Here is a 21,723-nt window from a genome sequence, read left to right on the forward strand (position 1 = left end):
ATATTAATAATTTGCGTTCGTTAAGGCAGAGATCATACATTAAAAGATTTACTAGGCCCATCAAATATGTAGTGTGTGTTGACGGTATTTTTACAGTTCTAGTCGTTTCCTCAGGAGAAATTATTTCTAGCAACAACTCACTATTAACTTTAGACATTCCATTAAAATATATAGGTGATATATTATTTTTAACGAAGCTAAATTTTGAATAGCGAACGATATAAAATTTAATAGGAAAAAAAATAAACCAAAATGATGTTTCACGTTTTCTATATCTTCCCTTAACCCAGTACTCAATATTAATGTAAACACGTTTATAAAATAAATTATTTAATTTAGTAAAGTAATAGAGATAAATTCTAAATTAATAATTAAAATTAATAAATTTTCTGAATGTTTAGGCCTATTCTAATTTATTAGTTTTCATTATTTATTTAATAATAAAGTAATATTATATAATGCAATTGAATGCAAATTAATTATACATACGGGAACATAACCTTACTTTTATTGTATGTAGCGTTTTTTTTTTCATCATGAGAAAATGTCTTTGCATTGTGCGCGCGCATCGTAAATCTCATAATTTTTTTCATAACGCGCCTAAAGAAGTATAACTTGAATATATAATTATTTACCAATAAACACTAATACCGTAATCAAAATTTAATTTCCAATTTGTGATTGTAATGTAATAATTACATGTTTCTACGTGAACGACGAGTGCAACTAAATGTTCGTGTCTGTTTCCATGACCGGCAGCGCTCTCCCGCCCCCCTCGCCGCGGCCCAACTACGTGACGGTGGGGTCCGTGCGCTACGCAGTTCGCTTCGCCACGCCGCAACAGATCGCGACGCGCGCGCGGCGCGAGCAGCTGCTGCTGCCTGGCGGCGGCTCCGGCAACCAGGCGGACTGCTGCGGCTGCGCGCGCGTGGTGCTCCCCAGCGGCGCGCCCGCGAACCACGTCGACTGCTGCTGCGGCGCCGTGCAGCTCCAGTGGCGGGAGCGGACGCCGCCACCGCCGCCGGCGTCCAGGATCCCCCTCCCCTCGCCCGGCCCGTCTCAGGCGTCGACGGCGAAGCAGCAGCCGGCTATAATTAGGCGCGGGCTGTTCGGCCGCATAAATAGCGGCGAGCGGGGAGGCGCCAGTGCGGAGCCCGGGTGCGCGGCGACCGGCCGCGGAGTGAGGAGCTGCTTCCGGCCGCAGGGGGATGACGACGAGCGAGGGGGAGGGGTGAGGAGCATGCAGACGGACCCCGCGCCGCCCCAGCGACGGGTCCTGGTGCGCGCCAAGCCCGACGTGCCCGCCCACCTGCGGCTGTGCGCGCCGGATGACGCCGCCGCCGCCGCCGCCGCCGCCCCCGAGCAGCGCCGCAACACGCTGGACCGCTTCCACAGGCGCCTGTTCGGCGAGCGCCGGAGGAAGGAGCGCACGGGCGACCAGTCGGGCCGGCTGCGCGAGCTGACCGAGCGACTCAAGGGCGCGCCGCCGCCCCCGCCGCCGCCGGCCGCAGCCGCGCAGCCCTCGGCGAGCAGTCCGCCGCCGCCGCCGCCCGAGGCCGCCCCCGCCGCGGCCCCGGCCGACGACGAGAAGGAGGATGACATCTTCGAGTGCGTCGACCTGAAGCTGCCCAAGCCCGAGTCGCGCACCATCGTCGGCTCGTACATACAGAGGACGATACCTTTCCGCAGCGCGTCCTTCTCGCAGGTGGACTTCAACCCCGCCGACGGCAAGTACATCCGGAGCAGCCCGCGCTGCGGGACCTACACGGCCGTGCCCGCGTGCCCGGCGTCGGCCATCGCCGGCGGGTCGCTGACGCTGCCGCGCAAGAAGCTCCCCGACTCGAAGCCGGTGACGCCGCCCGCGTCCTCGCCGCCGCCCCAGCCCCAGGAGGCGGAGGAACTCCCGGCAGAGAGCCCTCCTCCGGCCGAGGAGCCGGGACCCCCGGCGCCGGCGCACAAGCCCTCCGGGTCGCGCTCTCTGACGTACCCGCTCCCGCGCCGCGGGTCCCGGCCGGACGACGACATCCCGTTCTCCTCCATCGACGGGAACGGCCTGAAGAGCCTGTCGCACCCGGCCGGCCGCGAGCTGCAGGAGGTGGCCGAGGAGTGCGAGACCTGCCCCAGGAGCGACGAGGAGGGTGTGCAGCAGTCCCCGGGCTGCGCGGAGGGGGCGGACCCCGGGGAGGAACAGCCCCCGCCCGAGACCCCCGACGCGGGGGTCGACGACGAGCCGAGCGGCGCCGGGACGCCGGAGAAGGCCGACATCGAGATCGAGAGCCGCCGGAAGGTGATACACCTCGCGCCGTCGGACGCAGACGCGCCGCGCGAGGTGTTCGTGACGGAGTGGCCGCGGCCCGAGGACCGCGAGACGGACATCGGCGCCGGGGACGACGCCAGGTCGTCCGGGGACAGCAGCTCGCGGCCGCACTCGGGCAGCGTGTCCAAGCAGTCGTCGCTGGAGGGCGACAAGGCGGCGCTGCCGTGGCACCGGCAGGAGAGCTCGCAGGACTCGGACTCGCCGAAGAGGTGGTCGGGCGAGGGCGACCGCACGTCCAGCGAGTGGAGCGGCGCGGCCCCGCGGCCCAGGCTGGTGTGCCAGAGCTCGGAGGAGAAGGACGACGAGGCGGGGCGGAGGTGTATAGCGCCGCCGCCGCCCGCCGCGCGCGCAGACTCGCTGTCCGAGGGCGAGAGCGACCAGGGCGAGCGGCGGCCGGCGACCCCGTCTACCTCGCTGCCGCTGTCGCCCTCGGACGTGTCCGACTCGGAGGGCCGCGCCGGGCGGCGGCAGGCGGCGCCGCGGCGCTACTCCAAGCGGCCCCTGCGCGGGCCGTACGGCCAGATGCTGGAGGCGGAGATGAAGAAGCCCGAGGCGAGCCGCACCTTCTCCAAGCTGCAGTACAACGAGGAGCTCAAGTTCCTGGAGGAGTACTCGCCGACCGGCGCCCCCGCGGCGCCGGCGCAGTCGGCCGACGACCCGCGGGCTGAGGCGCCCACGCCGCTGCCCCGCGCCGCGCCCAAGAGGAAGGTGAGCGCGCCGCACTCGGCGCCCGTGCTGGCGCTGGGCCGCGGCGGGGCCTTCGTGTGCCACACGAGGACCACGTCCAGCCCCTCCAAGCTGGAGGGCCACTCGGGCCCGCCGCGGCCCGGGCCAGAGCTGCTGGCCGAGCTGCTGCGGGGCAGCTCCGAGCGCGTGGCGGCCCCCGCGCCCGCCCTAGACTCTGCGGCGCAGCACTGGAAGGTGAGTCCCATCACACTCGTCTTCCCGTGCTGCACCCTGTATATCAGTTACTACTTGCTCAAATCAACGTGTTGTCAAATAATTTGAAATCTTGCGAAGCTATTATGCACGTGCTCCATTATCACGCCAAAAAATGTTGTTTAATTAACACACACACAAAATAAAACTTTATAAATACGATAATTTACGCTCAACATAATGCCGGATCAATTTTTAAAACCCATGGGTTTTCTCCTTACCTATTATAGGACACTAGAGAACCATCCCAGCAGTTTCTTGTAATCAGTAGCCTATGCCCCCTCTCCCAACCCCGAAAACCTCAGTAACATTAAAAAAATATCTATAATTCCCCCAAAACGAAAAAAAAAAATCAATGTTTGAAATAGATTGCTGGTGATATTAGATTGAATATTTACCGTGACAGCAAAATCGAATACGTACTTTCCATACTATATAATTTTATAAATGCGAAAGTGTATTTGTTGGTTTGTCCTTTCACGCAGAAACGGTGCAGCGTATCGACATGATGATAGTTTATGGATCGGATAGTGACATAGACTGACTACCTTTTATCCCGGCAAAATGCAAGGTTCCGGTGGGATGGATCTGGGACGATGGTGTCCATGGTAACGGACATTTTTGCATCGTCGATATCTTCTGCGTCTCCATGGCAACGGCCATTGCATCGGTTGCTTGCAGTTCGGGTTGGATTTGTCGATTTAATATTGCTACTTAATTTTGAATTTTTTTTTGTTACTGTGCCTCACCAAAATAAATAAAGACTTTCGAGGGTGTCGTTCAAAGCTCAAGCCAAAAGACCAGCTCGATCGCTAGTGTCCATGGAAGATACTGAACTGGGAAGACAAGATCAAACACGTCAGATTGCTTTAAGAGCCATTGCCTCGCCTGCTGAGACGCAGCTATGGCAAAACACACACACACACACACACACACACACACACACACACACACACACATATATATATATATATATATATATATATATATGAGAGAGAGAGAATAGGAGGTAGAGCTTCCGTTTGTTTCTCATGCAAATCTGCAGTTTTGCTCCGATCTCGATGATGAAATTTATTTTGCACACTTGACCACTTCGAAACACGAGGAAGATCGCTGTTTGAATGAGATTTCGAGCAAAACGCCCCTTGAAGCAGATTTCAATTATTCTTTGATGAAATTTCGCCATTGCATTGTTTATATCTTCTTCGTCTCCTTTGCTACGGGCTTTTGCTGCCTTCTGCGTATCTATGACAACGGCTTTTGCGACGGCAGTAGTGTACCCACGAGAAGGGGCATATGAAATGAGCACGGAGCTTATATATGTATACATATTTAAACAATGTGCGCGTTGCTGGACTCATGCTTGTGACGACAATGGTTAGGAGCCTAGCGGAAGCATACTGTAAGCAAATATTAAGGGGGTGCCCCCATTTCAGGTCAAGATGTTATATTTACAGTAATTACAGATAAATTTGCAGACTTTTTCAGTTGTTTAACTTTCACGAAATTAAAAATATATACAAAGCATACTTTTCGCCAAAGTTACAGTTTTAACGTTTTTGGGTTGTACAAATAAGGAGAATTTAATTTATTGCAGAACTGAAACTTTTTAGGTTTAACTGCAATGCCACTGGCCACTTCAAGAAATAGTTTGAATTTCTTTCAGAAAATAATAATTAATTTTACCTGGCATTTCAAAATTCCCAAATTTGTTACGATTTTGACAGCCAACAAACACGAAATGAGTTTTTGTGATAGAAATGCTAACATTATCATGAAGTAGCCAGTGGCATTTGCAGTTAAACCTAAAAAGTCTCAGTTCTGCAATCAATTAAATTCTCCTTATTTGCACAACCCAAAAACGTTAAAAATGTAACTTGGCAGCTAATTATGCAAAACGTATGCGCTATATATATTTTTAATTTCGTGAAAGTTGAACAATTGAAAGAGTCTAAAAGTTGATCAGTGATTAATATAAATATAAAATCATGACCTGAAATGGGAGGCACCCCCTTAAGCAGGGCTTCCGGAAAGTTACACTCAAACTTGCCCAAGTATACATTTATCACTTTGATACTTGCGGTCGCTCGCGTAAAGTAATCACTAACTCTTAATGCTCTTACATTTTAGTTGTAGCGGCAAAATAATTTGAAATCTTGCGAAGCTATTTATGTACGTGCTCCATTATCACGCCAAAAATGTTGGTTAACTAACACACACAAACTAAATAAAACTTTTAAATACGATAATTTACGCTTAACATAATGCCGGATCAATTTTTAAACCCCTTGGTTTTCTCCTTACCTATTATAGGACACTAGAGAACCATCCCGCAAGTTTCTTGTAATCAGTAGCCTATGAAGGGGGCAGATAGGGGGCATATGCCCCCTCTCCCAACCCGGAAAACCCCAGTAACCTTAAAAAAAATCTATAATTCCCCCAAAACAGAAAAAAGAAAAAAAGAGGTTGAAGGCAAAGAGGTTTTACACCCTCTACCTTTCCGAAATGAAATTCTGTGCATGCCCTTGCCTGTAGTTATTCCGGGAAACCACAGTTAACAGAAATCAGAATGGTGAAATCGGCATGGCATTAAGAATACCACCTCAATGTTGGACCGCGGGGGGGGGGGGGGGGGGAGGGGGTAGGGGCCGCCCTCTTGCAAAATCGTGACTGTGAAACGAGGTTGATGAACGTAAACGTCAAAACTATGTTAATTTGAAATATTTTTCTTTATATTTTAAAGTGTTCTGCTTATTGCACACGCAGGCCAACATATGTACGTGCAGTAAACAACCCGCAAACACCCCATCCAGAGATGACTTGTGTCAGTTAAAACCCGCGCGCAAAACTCTCTCCCCTCCTCTTCCCTCCTGAGAATCCTCAAGATCTGCGCCCATAGAGATCGGTGTTCTCCAGAATGAAGGCCAGTATCTAAGTGTTTAAATAATCCTGAAAACATGCCTTGGAAGGGCAGCCCTTCAGGATTTTTCTGACGGTGGTTAGTTTGTAAAGTGACCTAACCTAACCTAAACCTAACCTCAACTAACGACTGTCAGAAAAATCCTGAAGGGCTGTCCATCCAAGGAGCAACAATTCAGACAACCTTTCAAAAACACTAGTCAGAAAAATCCTGATGGGCTGCCCTTCCAAGGGGCAAGTTTTCAGTATTATTTAAACACTTAAAGAAATATGTTTTCAGATATTGGATGGGCTGCCCTTCCAGTCGCTGTAGCTACAAACAAACCATTGCCAGAAAAATCCTGAAGGGCTGTCCATCCAAGGGGCAACAATTCAGCCCCCCCCCCCCCATGAAGCACCTCTCTCCGTGCCTGCGGTTGGGTGGGGGGTGGGTGGGGGAGAGGGTTCAAAGAGGCCCTTGAAAATACGCATCGGGTCGGGGTTTGGCGCGCGTTTCGGCGGTCGAGGGGTAGGCGGCGTCGGCGTCGCACCGCCGGTAGGAGCCAAGAACGCGTTATTTATACGGCGTCGTGACACAGATAGCGGCGGCGGGCCCACTCGGCGACAAGGGCGCGAGTGCCATCCCGCGCACGGCGTCGCGTCGCCCCTATGCACGCTTCTCCCCCCGGAGGGGAAGAGACTTGATACAGAGAAACAGCAGCAGCAGCAGTCGACTGTCTGATTGAAGAGTTCTGGAGTAGGTGGGGCTATAGTGCTAAAAGAACTCTTCCCCCCCCCCCCCCCGGTTGGTTGTAAAACTTCTATTTTTTTTTCGTTCGAGACAGTGGTTTACTTAGGCATATAGGGCAGACGATGTTTGGTTGCAAACGCCTTTAAGGGAAACTATGTTTAAGGAAAACGCATTTAGGGTAAACACCTTTCACGGGGGAAACGACGTCTGGGATAAACAGTTCTGACGTGTGTGGACGCCATTTCTTTATACCAGCTGTCACAAGCCCCCATTTCCTGGATTCAGCTCACTGGACCCGCTTTTCTATCTGCTTATTGATGCATAACTGCCGAGCGCATCCCAGGAAGACGCAATCTTCGTACACTTCACCTTTACCGCTCCTCCTTTTACTGTCGTTGCATATACGTATTCATACATTTCCCCCCCCCCCCCCCCCCCTTGAAGTTCCGAATCGAAAGTTTCCTGTGGTTGGTCGTTACGTGAGACGAAATGGGACAAGGGGGGGGGGGGACCCAGAGAAGGCCGAGTGTCCCTATGAAACGTCCCCCGAGGTCATTCCCGCCGGCGAAAATCCGGGGGCGACTCCGGCCGGAATCGCACGAAGGTCGCCGAGGTTCGGGTAAGGAAGGTGGTCGGTGCTAAAGTATACCACTCTCACAGAACACGTGACATGCCATGCTGAGGTCATTAAGGCGCTCCTCCAAGCACTAGGTTTGAAGATTGTTCTTCAGAATCTTCAGTATTGGAGCTGGAGTCTTCGTTGCCAGCAGTTTGTCCAGGCTGATTGAGCATCCACTAGGCCAGATTACGATATTTTTAACTCTGACTTGATGTAAGCTTTTGGACATGCGCAATTTCTAAGCACATTTATGTCTGTAGAAGAAAACTACAAAAATCCCAAAAGACAAAAACACAAATTAAGCAAAAAATTGCTGTTGTAAACAGAATATAAACACCACATAATATTCCATAACAGGAATATGGTCAAAAAACAAAGAAAAACAAAGAAAAATGGACTAAGAGAACGAAAAAAAAAAAACAACACACAATAATTGATGACAGCACAAAAATATTGAACCCAAAAAAATTCAGCACAACAGTTGAAACGAGACAAAAACACGACAAAACGAAAAGACTAAACAAACACAATAGTTTTCCAAAACAGAAACAAGCGACGTTTCGGGAACTGCTATCTGCTCCCGTCCTCAGGCAGAGACGCACATGGTACGAAAACACAGGTGCGACTTTTTAACTCTGTTGAATTTCTCTTGAAGAATAGAAATGTGGAAGTAAGAGTATAGGAATTAAAATTTCTTCACATATTTTGACAACTTTTACGTTGGAAATATTAAGCTCTGTGTTGATATAATCGGCAGTCTCTTGTTCCTGGACTGGCGGTTGTCCGTCGCTTCTCTGGTGGTTGAGGCGAGGCCTCTATGAAATGAAACTTCTATACAGCCGGCAGGCAAGCGATGGGGCGATAGGGAGGCGATGAAATCATCAGAGTGTATAGAAAAATGCAACGCTCAATAGTGGCGCGCTCGATGGGGAAGAAGGGTTAAGGGGGGAGAGGGAATAAAGATTAAAGTAGAGAAGTCAGACAGCTGTAACTCTTTACAGGTTTTTTTATCGCAACTATGTTTGGCACGGTTGTGAACCTCCATTGAGTACTTTATTGTTTGATGTATCTTGGATTATTAAAATGTGTGTAATTTCTCTTCTAACGTGCGTTGCGGTAATACACCATTTTTTTGACGTGACAACATCTAATAAATCGATGAACGCCGGCTGCACGCACGAAAAAGGGTCCCGTAATGCACATTGTCACGTTATGTTGTGTCCCGTTACGGTCATTTTATATTGCTCTTTGCTAACCTGAACCTCCTAGCATTGCGACCGAGTCCGTGGCGCAAATATATTATTTTTGACTGCATCTTGGTGTTGGGTAAGCCATTTTCCTTCACATAATCCTTGAAACACTCCATTCGTTTCCTACTTTTCCTATCATCGTCCCATCCTTAACAGAATAACACAGATTGGAAGAAGTTAAATAACAAACATGTATAAAAGTTATAGTAAAATAATCTCTTCGTTAAAGTAATAAACATATTTGAATTAATGAGTGCAAATAAAAGTAAATTTATCAATTAAAGTGTAGATTTCATTTCACTCCTTCTTTGTATCCATACAAAATAATTAAATATAAAATGATTCAATTATATTCTTAAAAGTATGCAATCATTTCATCAATGTTTTGTTATGACGTTGTCACGTTAAACTATCGTCCGTAAACCGACTTTACAGACAACTTTTTTTTTTTACTCGAGAGTAACTTTGGTTCGTGTCCTTCGCAGGTGTGTGTCCCACGCCTTTTTGGCTCTGGCGCCGCCTGTTCGAGGCAACACGTGACGACCCTGTGCTATTTTGCCGTCGTCGCGATAGGAAGTTCGGGTGGCAAAACGCGCGCGCCACAGCCGGCCTGTAATCTCGCACCGCGTGTAAGTGGCGACCTGCGGAATTGCCGCTGTTGTTTCGAGGGTTGTTGGGAGCACACGACGTGCAGCAACACCCGAGCGGGGTACGTGCGGTAATCTTCCTCCGCCTCTGTTGGCAGCAGTGCCCCGGCATGCCGCGGTGGGGTCGTTACCACAACGCCGAACGTACAATAACGCCGAATACCATAACGCCGAATGCCAAATTGACCGCAACGCCGGCAGCTAGAAAACTGCTGTGTACCACAACGCCGAAATACAGTAACGCCGAAAAATGTTGCTGGGGGAGGGTGGCCCACAGGAGCAAAAATGAAAAACAACTGAATGAATTTGTGTGTGTTAAACTAACCTAGGCTAGGTAGCCTAACCTAACCTAACCTTACCTAACCTAACCTTTGTGGCGGTCCTGCAATGACATTTTTCGGCGTTAATGTATTTCGGCGTTGTGGTACACAGCAGTTTTCTAGCTGTTGGCGTTGTAGTCAATTTGGCATTCGGCGTTATGGTTTTCGGCGTTACTGTGCGTTCGACGTTGTGGTATTTCGGCGTTGTGCTGCGTCCCCGCTGCGGTGTTGCCCAGTGCTCCAACACACTCCCGCAGTCGGATGACCTGGTGTTTCTGTCGGCCTGAGAGCATCTTGTAGCGGCAGGACGCGTCGTACGCAGTGGTAGGTAGGTCTCCGTAGGTGAGCCCGAATTATTATAGTCGATTGCAACCTCTCCCCCCCCCCCCCCGATAGTGCTTTTTCCTCCACAACAGTTACGCAGTAAAAATAATTTCATAAGTATAGCCGAGGTTTCAACGTAAGCACAGCTCCAGAAGGGGGTTTGCGATGGAGGGGGGGGGGGGGGGGGGGGTTGTGGCTCTAAAGGCGATGTCACCTTCAAACCCTTGATTAATTTTTATACTTATATTTTCTAATTTTGGGAGGATGTATTCATATTTACTTAAATTCACGTGTTTTACATTTTATTCCATCGAAAGGTTCGTGAAAAAAAAAATTAAAGTTAAGTATTTGGTACCATGAATTTGAAAATATTCCAAGGGCAATTATGTCTGACTTATTTCAAGTCGTCTTATGCGACTGCGTCGTTTCTTTGTGAGACAGCTCCTCCTGAAAAAGAAAAAAAAAATCTTCCTGGAGAGTCGCCCTTGTAATTTTTCGTGATGATTGAAACGTTTGCGATTTTGCAATAGGGATTTTTTTAAAACAATATTACACTCTTGTTCACTTACAAAAGCAGAGGTAGATATTATTCTTGCAATTTTGTATTTTTCAGAATTTCAAGCTACAGGTTTCTGTACGTACAGTAATCTATTTACTGGGAATCGTCTTATCTTACATTTAATGGACCAGTATTAAATATCAATAATTAAAGTATGACGTTAATTAAAGTATAACATTTAAAAGCACATATATAATTTTTATTTCTATGTAACTTTTTTATGTAGATTTTTTTTATAGGTACTGTGAAAATTTCGTTGCATTGTGCGCGCGCATTTTAAAAATTTACTCTCATAATTTTTTTCATAACGCGCCTAATGAAGTATAATTTCAAAAATTCCTATTTTCTTCCAGAAAAAAGTGTTTTTTAAATACAAATTAACTCTAAAAATGAACACCCATTACTTGAAATTTCTTAATTGTAGTCAAAAATGTTTGTCGCCATGCAATGGAAAACATTATTTGACTATTAACTAATATAAAATTACTATAGTAACACTTCATGCCGCCATTTGATTAATAGCACGCTTGCCTGTGTTAATAGCATAGAGCTTCCCGGCACTTGGCTGCAACCAATTAGTAAATATCAGGACTGTATTGCTTGATGAAAAGATTTAGAACAATATTATTTACAGCCTTTCGGGCCAAAAATTTTATGGATAACACAAATCTAAACCATGATGTACTAAAAAAATTTAAAATCTAAAGTTGCGTGAAATAATCTCCGAAAATAGCAAGACGACCGGGTTCACTTATACGGAGTCTGTAACGGATTTCGTAATCACAAGACGCCCACAAAAAAAATTTGCAATCTTGCCGCAGCCATTGCTGGCACTCCTCGCTTTTTCTCCAAAGATGGCGGCGATCTGTGACAGGAGAAAACGTGCGGCTATAAACAAAAGTTACGAAGCGTTTTGACGCCATGGCTGATGGCTAGTGCTTCACGATAATAGGTTGTCCATAAAATAATGTCCCAATTTCAGCGGTATATTATAACAGTTTAATTTAGACTGTTTACAACAAATCGTGCATCAAATTTAATTTGAATTAAAATTTTCTTTATAAATGTTCAATATGTGCACCTTTAGCTACACGGTACGCGTGGCGTTAAGACAGGTGAACGTGGAAGCTGGCGAAAGAAAAAGTTCTGTCGTCTTGACCATTACGATACTAATCAAATGGTCAGGAATTTCGACGATCAACCACCTCTCGTACAAAGAGATTCCAATGAGGAAGGGCTCCATCCTGTTGCCAAATAAATTCTACATGTTCATCCTCTACTTATTGGGTAAAGATCCATTCTTTAGCGCTGAAAACGAGAAAACAACAAATCAGTGTTCGTGTTTGCGCTTGTCTAAAACTGTTCGAGTTACTCTTGAATTGTGACCTACACTCTGCAACGCTTACATGATATTATTAAAATTTATACTTGGGACATTCTTTTATGGACTTATTTTAGTTCTGCTCTGCTGCCGGTAGTGTTTCAGCCGATAGGACAACTCGCCAGATTGTTCAGTATGTGACAGTGCAGCTTCCATACGCCCGTTGGAAACGAATAACGAGTCGTTACCAGAAGTTTGGCTGAGACTAAATAAACTAGCTCGCACAAATGTACAATTGCTGGCTGGCTTTCCTGAATAATCTACTCATGTGTGAATTTCACTCCCACTAAGTGTGTGTCTTCGGCATGTGTAAAAAGCATCCAGTTTACTAGACAAGTAATTACTACTATAGTACTGCTAGACACTCTAAAGACCATGTTACGCTGTCAAACTTTCACTTTCAACAACTTTCAATATGTTTCGTCAAATAATGTTGTAGGGTTATGACAGTAGGTAAATATGGTAGGTCCTGGTGCACCGGTCGGCGCTGGGGGTTCCGGGGACCCGCAACGGCCATATTGGATTGTCACTTCCTGTGGCCATCTTGGATTCTGTCCGCCATTTTTATAGAACATTCCGCCATTTTAAATTATTACAATATGTAATTATTAACTTAGAAAATTGAACAAAAATTTAATTTTATAAAAAAATATTTAATAATTTTAAAATTAAAAACACATTAAATCATCATCGAGCGCCCCACTCATGTGCGTTTATCGTTATGATGACATCATCATCGAGTATCCCACTCCTGTGCATTAAACTATTAGTTATGCTGGCACCGCCAGCATTTGCTGGAGGCAACTCTTCGTAATGAATACTCATTATATTCTGGATAAACTTATTTCATGCACGAAAAAAATAACCATAGCCATGTGTTGTGCGAAGTTAAAACATCTTTTTTTTATAGAATTTTGTAGTATTACATACTGTTTCTTGGCAACTGGTTTCCAAAAGGAATCTTCTGTTAAGGTACAGAAAATATTTTTTCTGTATAGTGGGCCGCGAACCACATTTGAGCACCACGCCTGTGCTCGTGAATAATCCCGGGGACGGAACTGTAAACCCCAGCAGGATCGTGTGAGCCCGGACGGAGCGTGCTCGTGTTCTGCGGGCTTTCGACTCACCCCTCCACACCACCTCCCCTCACCCCACGTGACTAGCGCGGGTGCAGAAAAGACGGGACCAACAACCGCGTGTCAAGTTGGCGACCACACATTGGAATTTCAAGGTCAAAATTTGTCAAAAATTAGTGCTCAATTTGTGATAATTTGTGCCGTAGAAAACAGAATTTGTGCTGCATTACGTTAAAAGTTATAGCACATAGTAAGTTGGTCGCCAACTTGTCAAGTTGGCGACCAACCAAGGAAAATATCAAATTTTTTGAACTGAATCTCATGTCACGAATTAGTGCTCAATTTGTGCTGCCAGAAGCCAAAATTATTCGAGATTATAACAACGTAAACAAAAAAAGTTATAGCTAGAGACCCGGAAAATCCGCGGGTTCATTTCGTGTTATGCTAAAATTCAAATAATTATACCTTAGTGCTGCTTCTGTCATTGGTTCACTGTTAATCTGGAGGACTGAGGGCCAATTAGAGACCCTCACTCATAGAAGTGTCGAATCACAGGCCACCCAGTCGAGACGACTCACAAGTCAGCGGCCAATGAACAGTTGGCATTTGCCCGGGTGTGTAGAGGATATTGGAGTCTATCCTGGAGGTCATTGAACCCGCGAATTTTTCCGGGTCTCTAGTTATAGCCCTTGATATGTTTGGAGCAAATTGACAGCTGGCGACCACACATTTGAATTTCAAGTTCAAAATTTGTCAAAAATCAGTGCTCGATTAAAGATAATTTGTGCCGTAGGAAACAGAATTTGTGCTGCATTACGTAAAGCAAATTTTGAACTTGAAAAAAATTCCAATGTGTGGTCGCCAACTTGACACGCGTGACCGACAACACGAGCCGGGCCGCTCATGAATGGAACTAGCCCCGCGTCTGGTTCACTCTAGGCGCGGTGACGTCACCCCCACAGCTTCCCACCTCCCCTCCTCCTCCTTCTCGACACCCTCCGCCCGCAAAGTAATTGTTTTCGCAGTGAGACGCCTAAAATTAGACGCCCCTCTCTCTCCCCCCTTCCCCCCGCGCCGGGCGAGGCACCTGGGGGTGCCCGCGCGTGCGGTGACGTCATCGCGCCGACGGTCTCGAGTGACTCCCCGTCGGTCAGGGGTGCCAACTTGGGGTTTCCTCCCCCCCCCAAATTTGAGGGGGAACAAAGCTGCAATGCTGGTTTTTTAGGGGGTAAATTTATTTAGGGGGATTTTTTTAGCGTGTACATTATTTAAGAAAATTTTTGAGGGCGTGAATTTAAAGTGTACATCTTGAAAACAAAGTGAAGAAAGAACAGCAACACAAGTGGCGAAAATAATTTTAGCTCTCAAACAGGGTGTACAATAAAAACTTTAGAGTTTTTTTTTTTTTTATCTAAATCTAGGGGGATTTGAAGTTGGTCCTAGGGGGAACACTCTGTAGGAGTTGGCATCACTGCCGTCGGTCCGCGAGCCAAGCGGACTGCGTGCCGGTCGCGACACGAGCGGCGCCGCGACAAGACAAAAAAGGGAAGGGGAAGAAAAGCTGGTATCCAGGAAGCTAACGCCCACGAGAAACGACGGAAATACTGGGCCGCGTTCGTCACGTTCGATCATCCGTTTGGGGTGGGGTCTTGGAAATGTCGCGTTCCTGCTCCGCTGTGCACAGCCTTGCTCCCAGAACTCGACGTCAAGCCGAGAACAGGTGAAAAGCCAGTTAATTAAAGTTTTAAATAAGAAAATTGGTTGTCTGTAAAGTCGGTTTACGGACGATAGTTTAACGTGACAACGTCATAACAAAACATTGATGAAGTGATTGCATACTTTATGAATAAAATTGAATCATTTTTATTGTAATAAAAAAACAATAAATACTTGAAATTAGACTAGTAATCATATTTTTAAAATGCAAGTATAATTAACCTTTATTGCCAAAATTGTTGTAATAAGCAATGAAAACCACATTAACTTATCACTTCACTTTATAAACAGTCGAGTGGAAGAGAGATAGATGCGGCGCAAGCGTACAATGAGCGTAACGGGACACAGCGTAACGGGACACTTTGTCGTGCGTGCAGCCGGCGTTCATCGATGTATTAGACGTCACGTCAAAAAATAGTTATAAACAATTTTTTTTTGACGTGACAACGTCCTTATAAATCGACGAACGCCGGCTGCACGCACGAAAAAATCGTGACTCATTGTCACGTTCCGCCTGAGCCGAGCGTGCAAGAACCGGCCAAACCACCGTGCGAGAAAATCTTCTATAATATCAAACAGGTTAAGGCGGGCTTTTTTCGCGAAAAGATCTGAACACTTATTAGACTGCAACAAGGTGTACCCGCACCTGTGGTTTCTTCCTTGTGATTGGCGGCCCGTCTGCGAGAGAAGTCGTTGTCTTATTTGACCGGGGCCACTCAGGACTCGTTTGCTTCCGCACTGAATCACTGTGATTGGTGTTGTAACAATCGATATGTGCCTGGGAGAAACTCACCCAATCACGAAACACAGACGATGCTATAGTTTTTTTTTAAATTTCATCTAGTCTCTAAATCTTTTCGCGAAATCGGCATGCCCCTAATTATAAGTAATAAAACTTAGCCCCTAGCGCCTTGTTTTTTTCTTTTCCCCACTGAAGGCGCAGCGAAGCCTTTTTAGCTTCTTCGTACTTTCATTCCACGTCCAGGGCGTCGACGAAGCTGCTAGCAACAGGTGACCCGGGTGAAATGTCACGGGAGGAGAGACCCCTACGGGAGCTGTGGCTTGGCTAGAGGGTGAGAGGGGGGAGCGAACAGCCCCTCCCCCCCCTAATCCATCCCCTCCAGCTCCCAGACGGGCAGATACAGTCCGTGCCACGTAACGTGTCTCGAATACGGTTCGCCACCATTCTCTTGTGCCCCACGCGGCGTGCACATCGCACGGAGGCTCTCCGAAAGTATTTTTTTTTTTGACAAACGGTTGGTAGCTTCGGTCGCGGAACTGTGGGCTGCGGGCACAGTTTCAATTCAATAAAAAAACAAAAATCTGAACGAGCCTTCCTGTACTCGCCAGTGATGTGTAAATATCTAACCTCCGTAACGAACAAATTCATTATCTTGTTGTTCATGTTGCAAAAAAAAAAACTTCTAATTAGGGCCATGCATATTTCGCGAAAAGATTCCGAGACTAGCTGAAAGTTAAAACACTAGGGATTATATATATTAGAATGTGCGCAAGTATGAGAGCGCGCAAATAGGCAAGAGTTCTAAACATGTCATCGAGCTCCCCAATCCTGAGCCCCAATCCTAATCACAAAGAAAAAAATCTGTTCTTTTAGTTGCCAAAAAAAAGTTTGTATTACTACAATAAAGATGTAGCTGTGTACCTCACATGTCCATTGTTATTTTTGCATGTATGAACTAAGTTTTTACCGAGATAACACAATTTCTTACGAAAATTGGCGCAAAATTTTATATTTTAATTGATGTTTCATTCAAGCACTATATTTTAAAAGGGAAATATAATATAATATTAAATTATTTGAATTTATTTCGTTTTATTATTCTTATTAACGTGTGCAGTTAATAGGTACTGGAAAGCTATTCAGGGAACGGTTTACAAATAACTTTAACAGTTGTAGATACTTGGACAACACAAAGCATAAATGCCCTGGTGAGAATGCGAACGCTATTTTTTTGACGTGATTACGTCTAATAAATCGATGAACGCCGGCTGCACGCACAAAAAAAAATTGTCCCGTACGCACATTGTTCCGTTACACTGTGTCCCGTTACGATCATTTTACGCTTGAGCAGCATCTATCTCTCTTCCACTCGACTGTTTATAAAGTGAAGTGAAAAGTTAATGTGGTTTTTATTGTTTATTACAACAACAATTTCGGCAATAAAGGTTAATTATTCTTGCATTTTAAAAATCTGATTACTAGTATAATTTCAAGGATTTATTCTTTTATTATTAAAATAAAAATGATTCAATTTTATTCATAAAAGTATGCAATAATTTCATCAATGTTTTGTTATGACGTTGTCACGTTAAACAATCGTCTGTAAACCGACTTTACAGACAACCCTCTCTTTTTATTGTTGCAGTTGTATTCACGTAAATGTACAAATGTATGAATATATCTGTATTTTTATTTACATGAAATTTTTTCTGTTCCATTTACAAAAGAAAAAAAAAAGAAAATACATTTGCACTTTTCATGCCGCCTGAGCGTTTCATTTTTACGCGCGCTGTGAAGACCTCATCCCTGCTGGCTGTAAAGAGTGAAGAAGTTTCACTTGGGACGTGGGACTCGTGAGCGCCGGGTTGACGGATTGGATTGGTAGGGACAGCGGTTCTCTTGCTGGAGAGAGTCGCGGACTCAGGATAAATATTCCTCTGGAACGAGTATTTGGGTTGGGGGGGGGGGGGGGTTTAGGGGTTCAAACCCTTCCCCCCCCCCTTAGCCCCAAATCTTTAATTAATTTCTTATTCATCACTCAAACAAATTTCATATTAAAATTAATACAATTTTTACCATTACAATATTTAAATTTAAGAACCGAAAACTGCTAAAATAGCACTATTTTACACCTTATACGGGGGGTCCATGCTTCTTAACACCCCCCATACACAAATCCTGGCTACGCCACTGAGGGGGGCAGGCAGGTTTCGTGGAGGGGGCGAGTTATAGCAGTAGGTAGGCTATATTCTCCCCCCTCCCTCCCTCACACACACACACACACATGCGTGGAGGAGGAGGAGGAGAAGGATAAAAAAAATACGGAGATAAAAATACCTCCGCGCGCATCCGGCAGGCCGCCGCTGGGCGCCGGAGCTGCCAAAAATCTTCGCGTCCGATCCGCGACCGCCGCCCGGGCCGGCGCTTAAGGGCGACAGTGGCTTGTTCGGCACACGCCCCCTTGGCCCCTACGCTCCTTTTCCACGGGACTTGAAGCGGCGACACACGCGGTGGAACATTAAAATGCGGAAGGCAATTCACCGTACCACTTACTTTGTACAAAGTCTACAAGCAAGTGCAATGCCTACAGACCTGCCAAATTCCGCATTTTTAATTTTTTTTTTCGACAGGGGCTGAAACGCGTTTAGTCTTGACGAACAACCCCGAATGACAAGACACCAGTAACATCATCTCAGAATTAAATCGACTAGGAAGGCCCTGTAATTTTCCTGAAAAGATTTCGAGATCACCCGAGAGTTGAAAACAATGTGCTTCCGTGATTGGTCGAGTTTTCTTCCAGGTACATGTCTACTTGTCAGCTGCACACAACAGCTGCAAATGATTTGCAAACGCGGTCCTGAATGGCCCGGTCAAGTAAGACCATGTCTTGTCTTCAGACAGCTTCCAATTGAAAAGGGGAAAAAAAAAAAAAAAAAAAAAAAAAAAGAACCCGCTTGCAGTCTGCATATTTCAGTCTAATAACCGTTCGGATTTTTTTTTTCTCTCGCGGAAAGTTGCCTGTCCCTACAAATGACCCGATCACATGCAGTCTGGCCGAAGAAGGAATGCCAATGGACAACAGACACCGATTTACTCGTGTGCAAGTAACGTAATTCATTTTAATGGAAACAGTGAATTATTTTATCGCGTGAAATGGGGTGATCTTAAACAGCTAGGGTGTCCGGAACCGTAACCTGTTTTCAGAACCGGGAATTTCGGTACTAGTCTTCACCGGAACCGAGAATTTCCGGCACTTTCCGGTACTAGGCAGGTTTTATTTTTATCAATGGTCCGGTAGTCGGCGATTGAAATAGTAACAGATAGTTTTGAAATATTAAACAAGTTTTAGTGCACAAAAGTAAAAAAAAAAAAAAAAAAAAAAAATTGTGTTACAATTTTTTTTATTTCAAAAAAAGTATGTACTAACGTGAACAAATAACTTTACTCTCAGCCTTACTCTCAATATTGAACTTTGAAGGGGGGAAATAATCAACGAATAATTGTTTCAACGCATTCAAAATCACATAAATATTAACTTAAAATAACATTTTTTTTCTTTTCATAACAAACTTAAAAAACAATATCGTTATATAAGGAGTATTGGCTTGTCAACCACAGGCAGTCCTCCGATCACCGACTGCCGTCTTTGGAGCGGCAGACTCACCCCTCTCACCCCGCCAGCAAAGATCGCCTCGTCAGAGGAGAGCTTCAAATGAAAGTAACCTTAGCGCACAATAATAAAAAAAAACGAAATTTTATGCTATCAATGTACGAGTCCCGAAAGTACCGAAAAGAACCGGGAATCGATTTTAGATTCTCGGTTCGTTTACTACGTCACAAGTACCGGAGATTTCCCTGCACTAGGGATTTCCCGGTTCCGAGCCAGACCAAGGGAAAAAGCTGACGGCGGATGAAGACAGCTTGTCGGGTCGTTACCACAACGCCGAAATACCACAACGCTGAACGTACAATAACGCCGAATACCATAACGTCGAATGCCAAATTGACCGCAACGCCGACAGCTAGAAAACTGCTGTGTACCACAACGCCGAAATACAGTAACGCCGAAAAATTCTGCGCGGAGGAGGGGAGGGGGGGGGGAAGGGCTACAGGAGCAAAATGAATAACAACTGAATGAATTTGTGTGCTAACCTTACCTAACCTAACCTTTGTGGCAGTCCTGCAATGACGTTTTTCGGGGTTAATGTATTTCGGCGTTCTGGTAATTCGGCGTTGTGGTACACAGCAGTTTACTAGCTGTCGGCGTTGTGGTCAATTTGTCATTCGGCGTTATGGTTTTCGGCGTTATTGTACGTTCCGCGTTGTGGTATTTCGGCGTCGTGGTGCGTCCCCCAGCTTGTCCTCGGTCTCCCAAGCAGAAGGAGGGGGGGGGGGGTGAGGAGCGAGGCGGGGAACGGGAGTGAGGGGAAACACACGTGTCTCGCGTTCGTTTGTTTGGAAACCCAAAGCGCCGCCCCGGCCTAGTTCAGGTGTGTTTTGTAAATATCGAACTTGTCCGAGTTGCTTCTTGGCGCAGTCGGCGCTGAACAGACACGTGGAGTCCCCGGATTCATTCGCTGCGGGCTTTTAGAAATTCAGAAATTAAGGTGACCCCACTGTACATTTTATTTGTAAATGGAAAAGAAATAGTTATGTAAAAACCATTGATATTTCTAAATTTGTACATTTACATAAAAAACAACTGTATCAGTACGAAATAGTGTTCGGAGTAATACTGGGTTCGTATTCTCACCCGGGCATTTATGGTTTGTGCTGTCCAAGTACCTACCTCCAGTAGTGAAAGATATTCGTAGACACCCGGAAATTTCGCGGATTCCTCTGGCCTCAGGATAGAATTCAAAGTTACAGGTGTGCTCGGCCCATGTTTACTTTCCCATTTGGTTGATTTCTTAGCGAGAACATTTTTATCCTTGTTATTTGGCACTACCTGATTCGCTTGCTTCTCTCCTAGCTGGGCATCATTGGCTCACGGTCGTAGAGGGGCGTGTCCAGATAACTGCGGTCCAATCATGAACATAGTGCGACAGTGTGGAGGTCTGCATTCTAACTTGCGACTAAATGAATCCGCGAAAATTCCGTGGCTCTAGTTATTCGTAAACCGTTCCCTGAATAGTTTTCCAGTATTCAACTGCGCACATTTATAAGCAGAAAACAAAATAAAGTCAAATTATTGAATATTCGGTTATGTTTCCCATGGTTTCAAAAAAAATATGGTTGAATAAAACAGCAATTAAAATACAAATTGTGCGCAAATTTTCGTAAGAAATACTTGGTAAAATCTCGAAAAAACGTATTTAATATATAGCCATGTGTTTTCCAAAGTTACAGTAGGTATCTTTCTTGTGTAATACGAACTTTTTTTGGCAACTGGTTTACAAAGGAATCTTTTGTAAAAGTACATAACTTTTTTTTTCCTGTGCTTTTGACTACGGTTCGCCGTGGGATGTCGTACGGCATACTTCTGATTTGCATTCTGTATTCTCTAGTGTTCTGTGTTGAGTGTGTCTAATTTTTCTCCCTTCCTACAAAAAAAAAAGCAGCTTCGAAAATAATGAATAAATGGTTGCCAAAGACGCGACGACATATTAAAAAAAATTGGTAGCTTACGTAAAAAAAAATCTTTGCTTAGTGAAATTAACGTCATTACTGTTTCCAAAAAAGACCTTAAAGTTTTCTTGAAAAATGCAGTTTAGAAGGATATAAGCCATTTTTATTGCATATTCCCTCCCACATGAAGATGACACATTCTCTTCCCCTCCCTCCCCCCCCCCCCGGATTAACAATCGCCATCCCTCCTAAAAAAACAAAAAAAAAAAACAGATACTTCCCAAGGACTTTGAATTTGATAGAGTCAACCAGGTAGTCCGGGGTTCTAACCCAGGAAATGTTTGAAAATTTGCTTATCCAATTCGTTTTTTTAAAGCAAAACATAACACTAAAATATTAAGCGAATCGCACTTTAGAGAAAATTGATGTCAACTTATAAATAATGTTTATATTTTATGTTTATTAACTTTTTCTTATTCCCCCACAACTCTCTCGCCCCCCCCCCCCCCCCCCCCCCATACCCACCCGAAAATTTGTCTCACGGTGCAATTCGCTTGTGACAGGCCTGGCCTTGCAGGATCGCCGATACATTCTTACGTGACAGGAAGAGTCACCC

At 45.5% G+C, this 21,723-nt stretch overlaps 1 protein-coding gene across 1 annotated transcript in view; it reads left to right on the forward strand.

The window, feature by feature from the left end:
• The window catches only part of LOC134537248 (rho guanine nucleotide exchange factor 17), a 138,125-nt gene that overhangs the window by 10,486 nt on the left and 105,916 nt on the right, over window positions 1-21,723 (forward strand). Inside the window, 1 exon segment of the mRNA XM_063377517.1 lies at window positions 760-3,238. Coding sequence (XP_063233587.1) covers window positions 760-3,238 — 2,479 coding nt within the window.

The sequence above is a fragment of the Bacillus rossius genome, chromosome 12 (assembly GCF_032445375.1).
Source record: "Bacillus rossius redtenbacheri isolate Brsri chromosome 12, Brsri_v3, whole genome shotgun sequence".
Lineage (NCBI taxonomy): Eukaryota > Metazoa > Arthropoda > Insecta > Phasmatodea > Bacillidae > Bacillus > Bacillus rossius.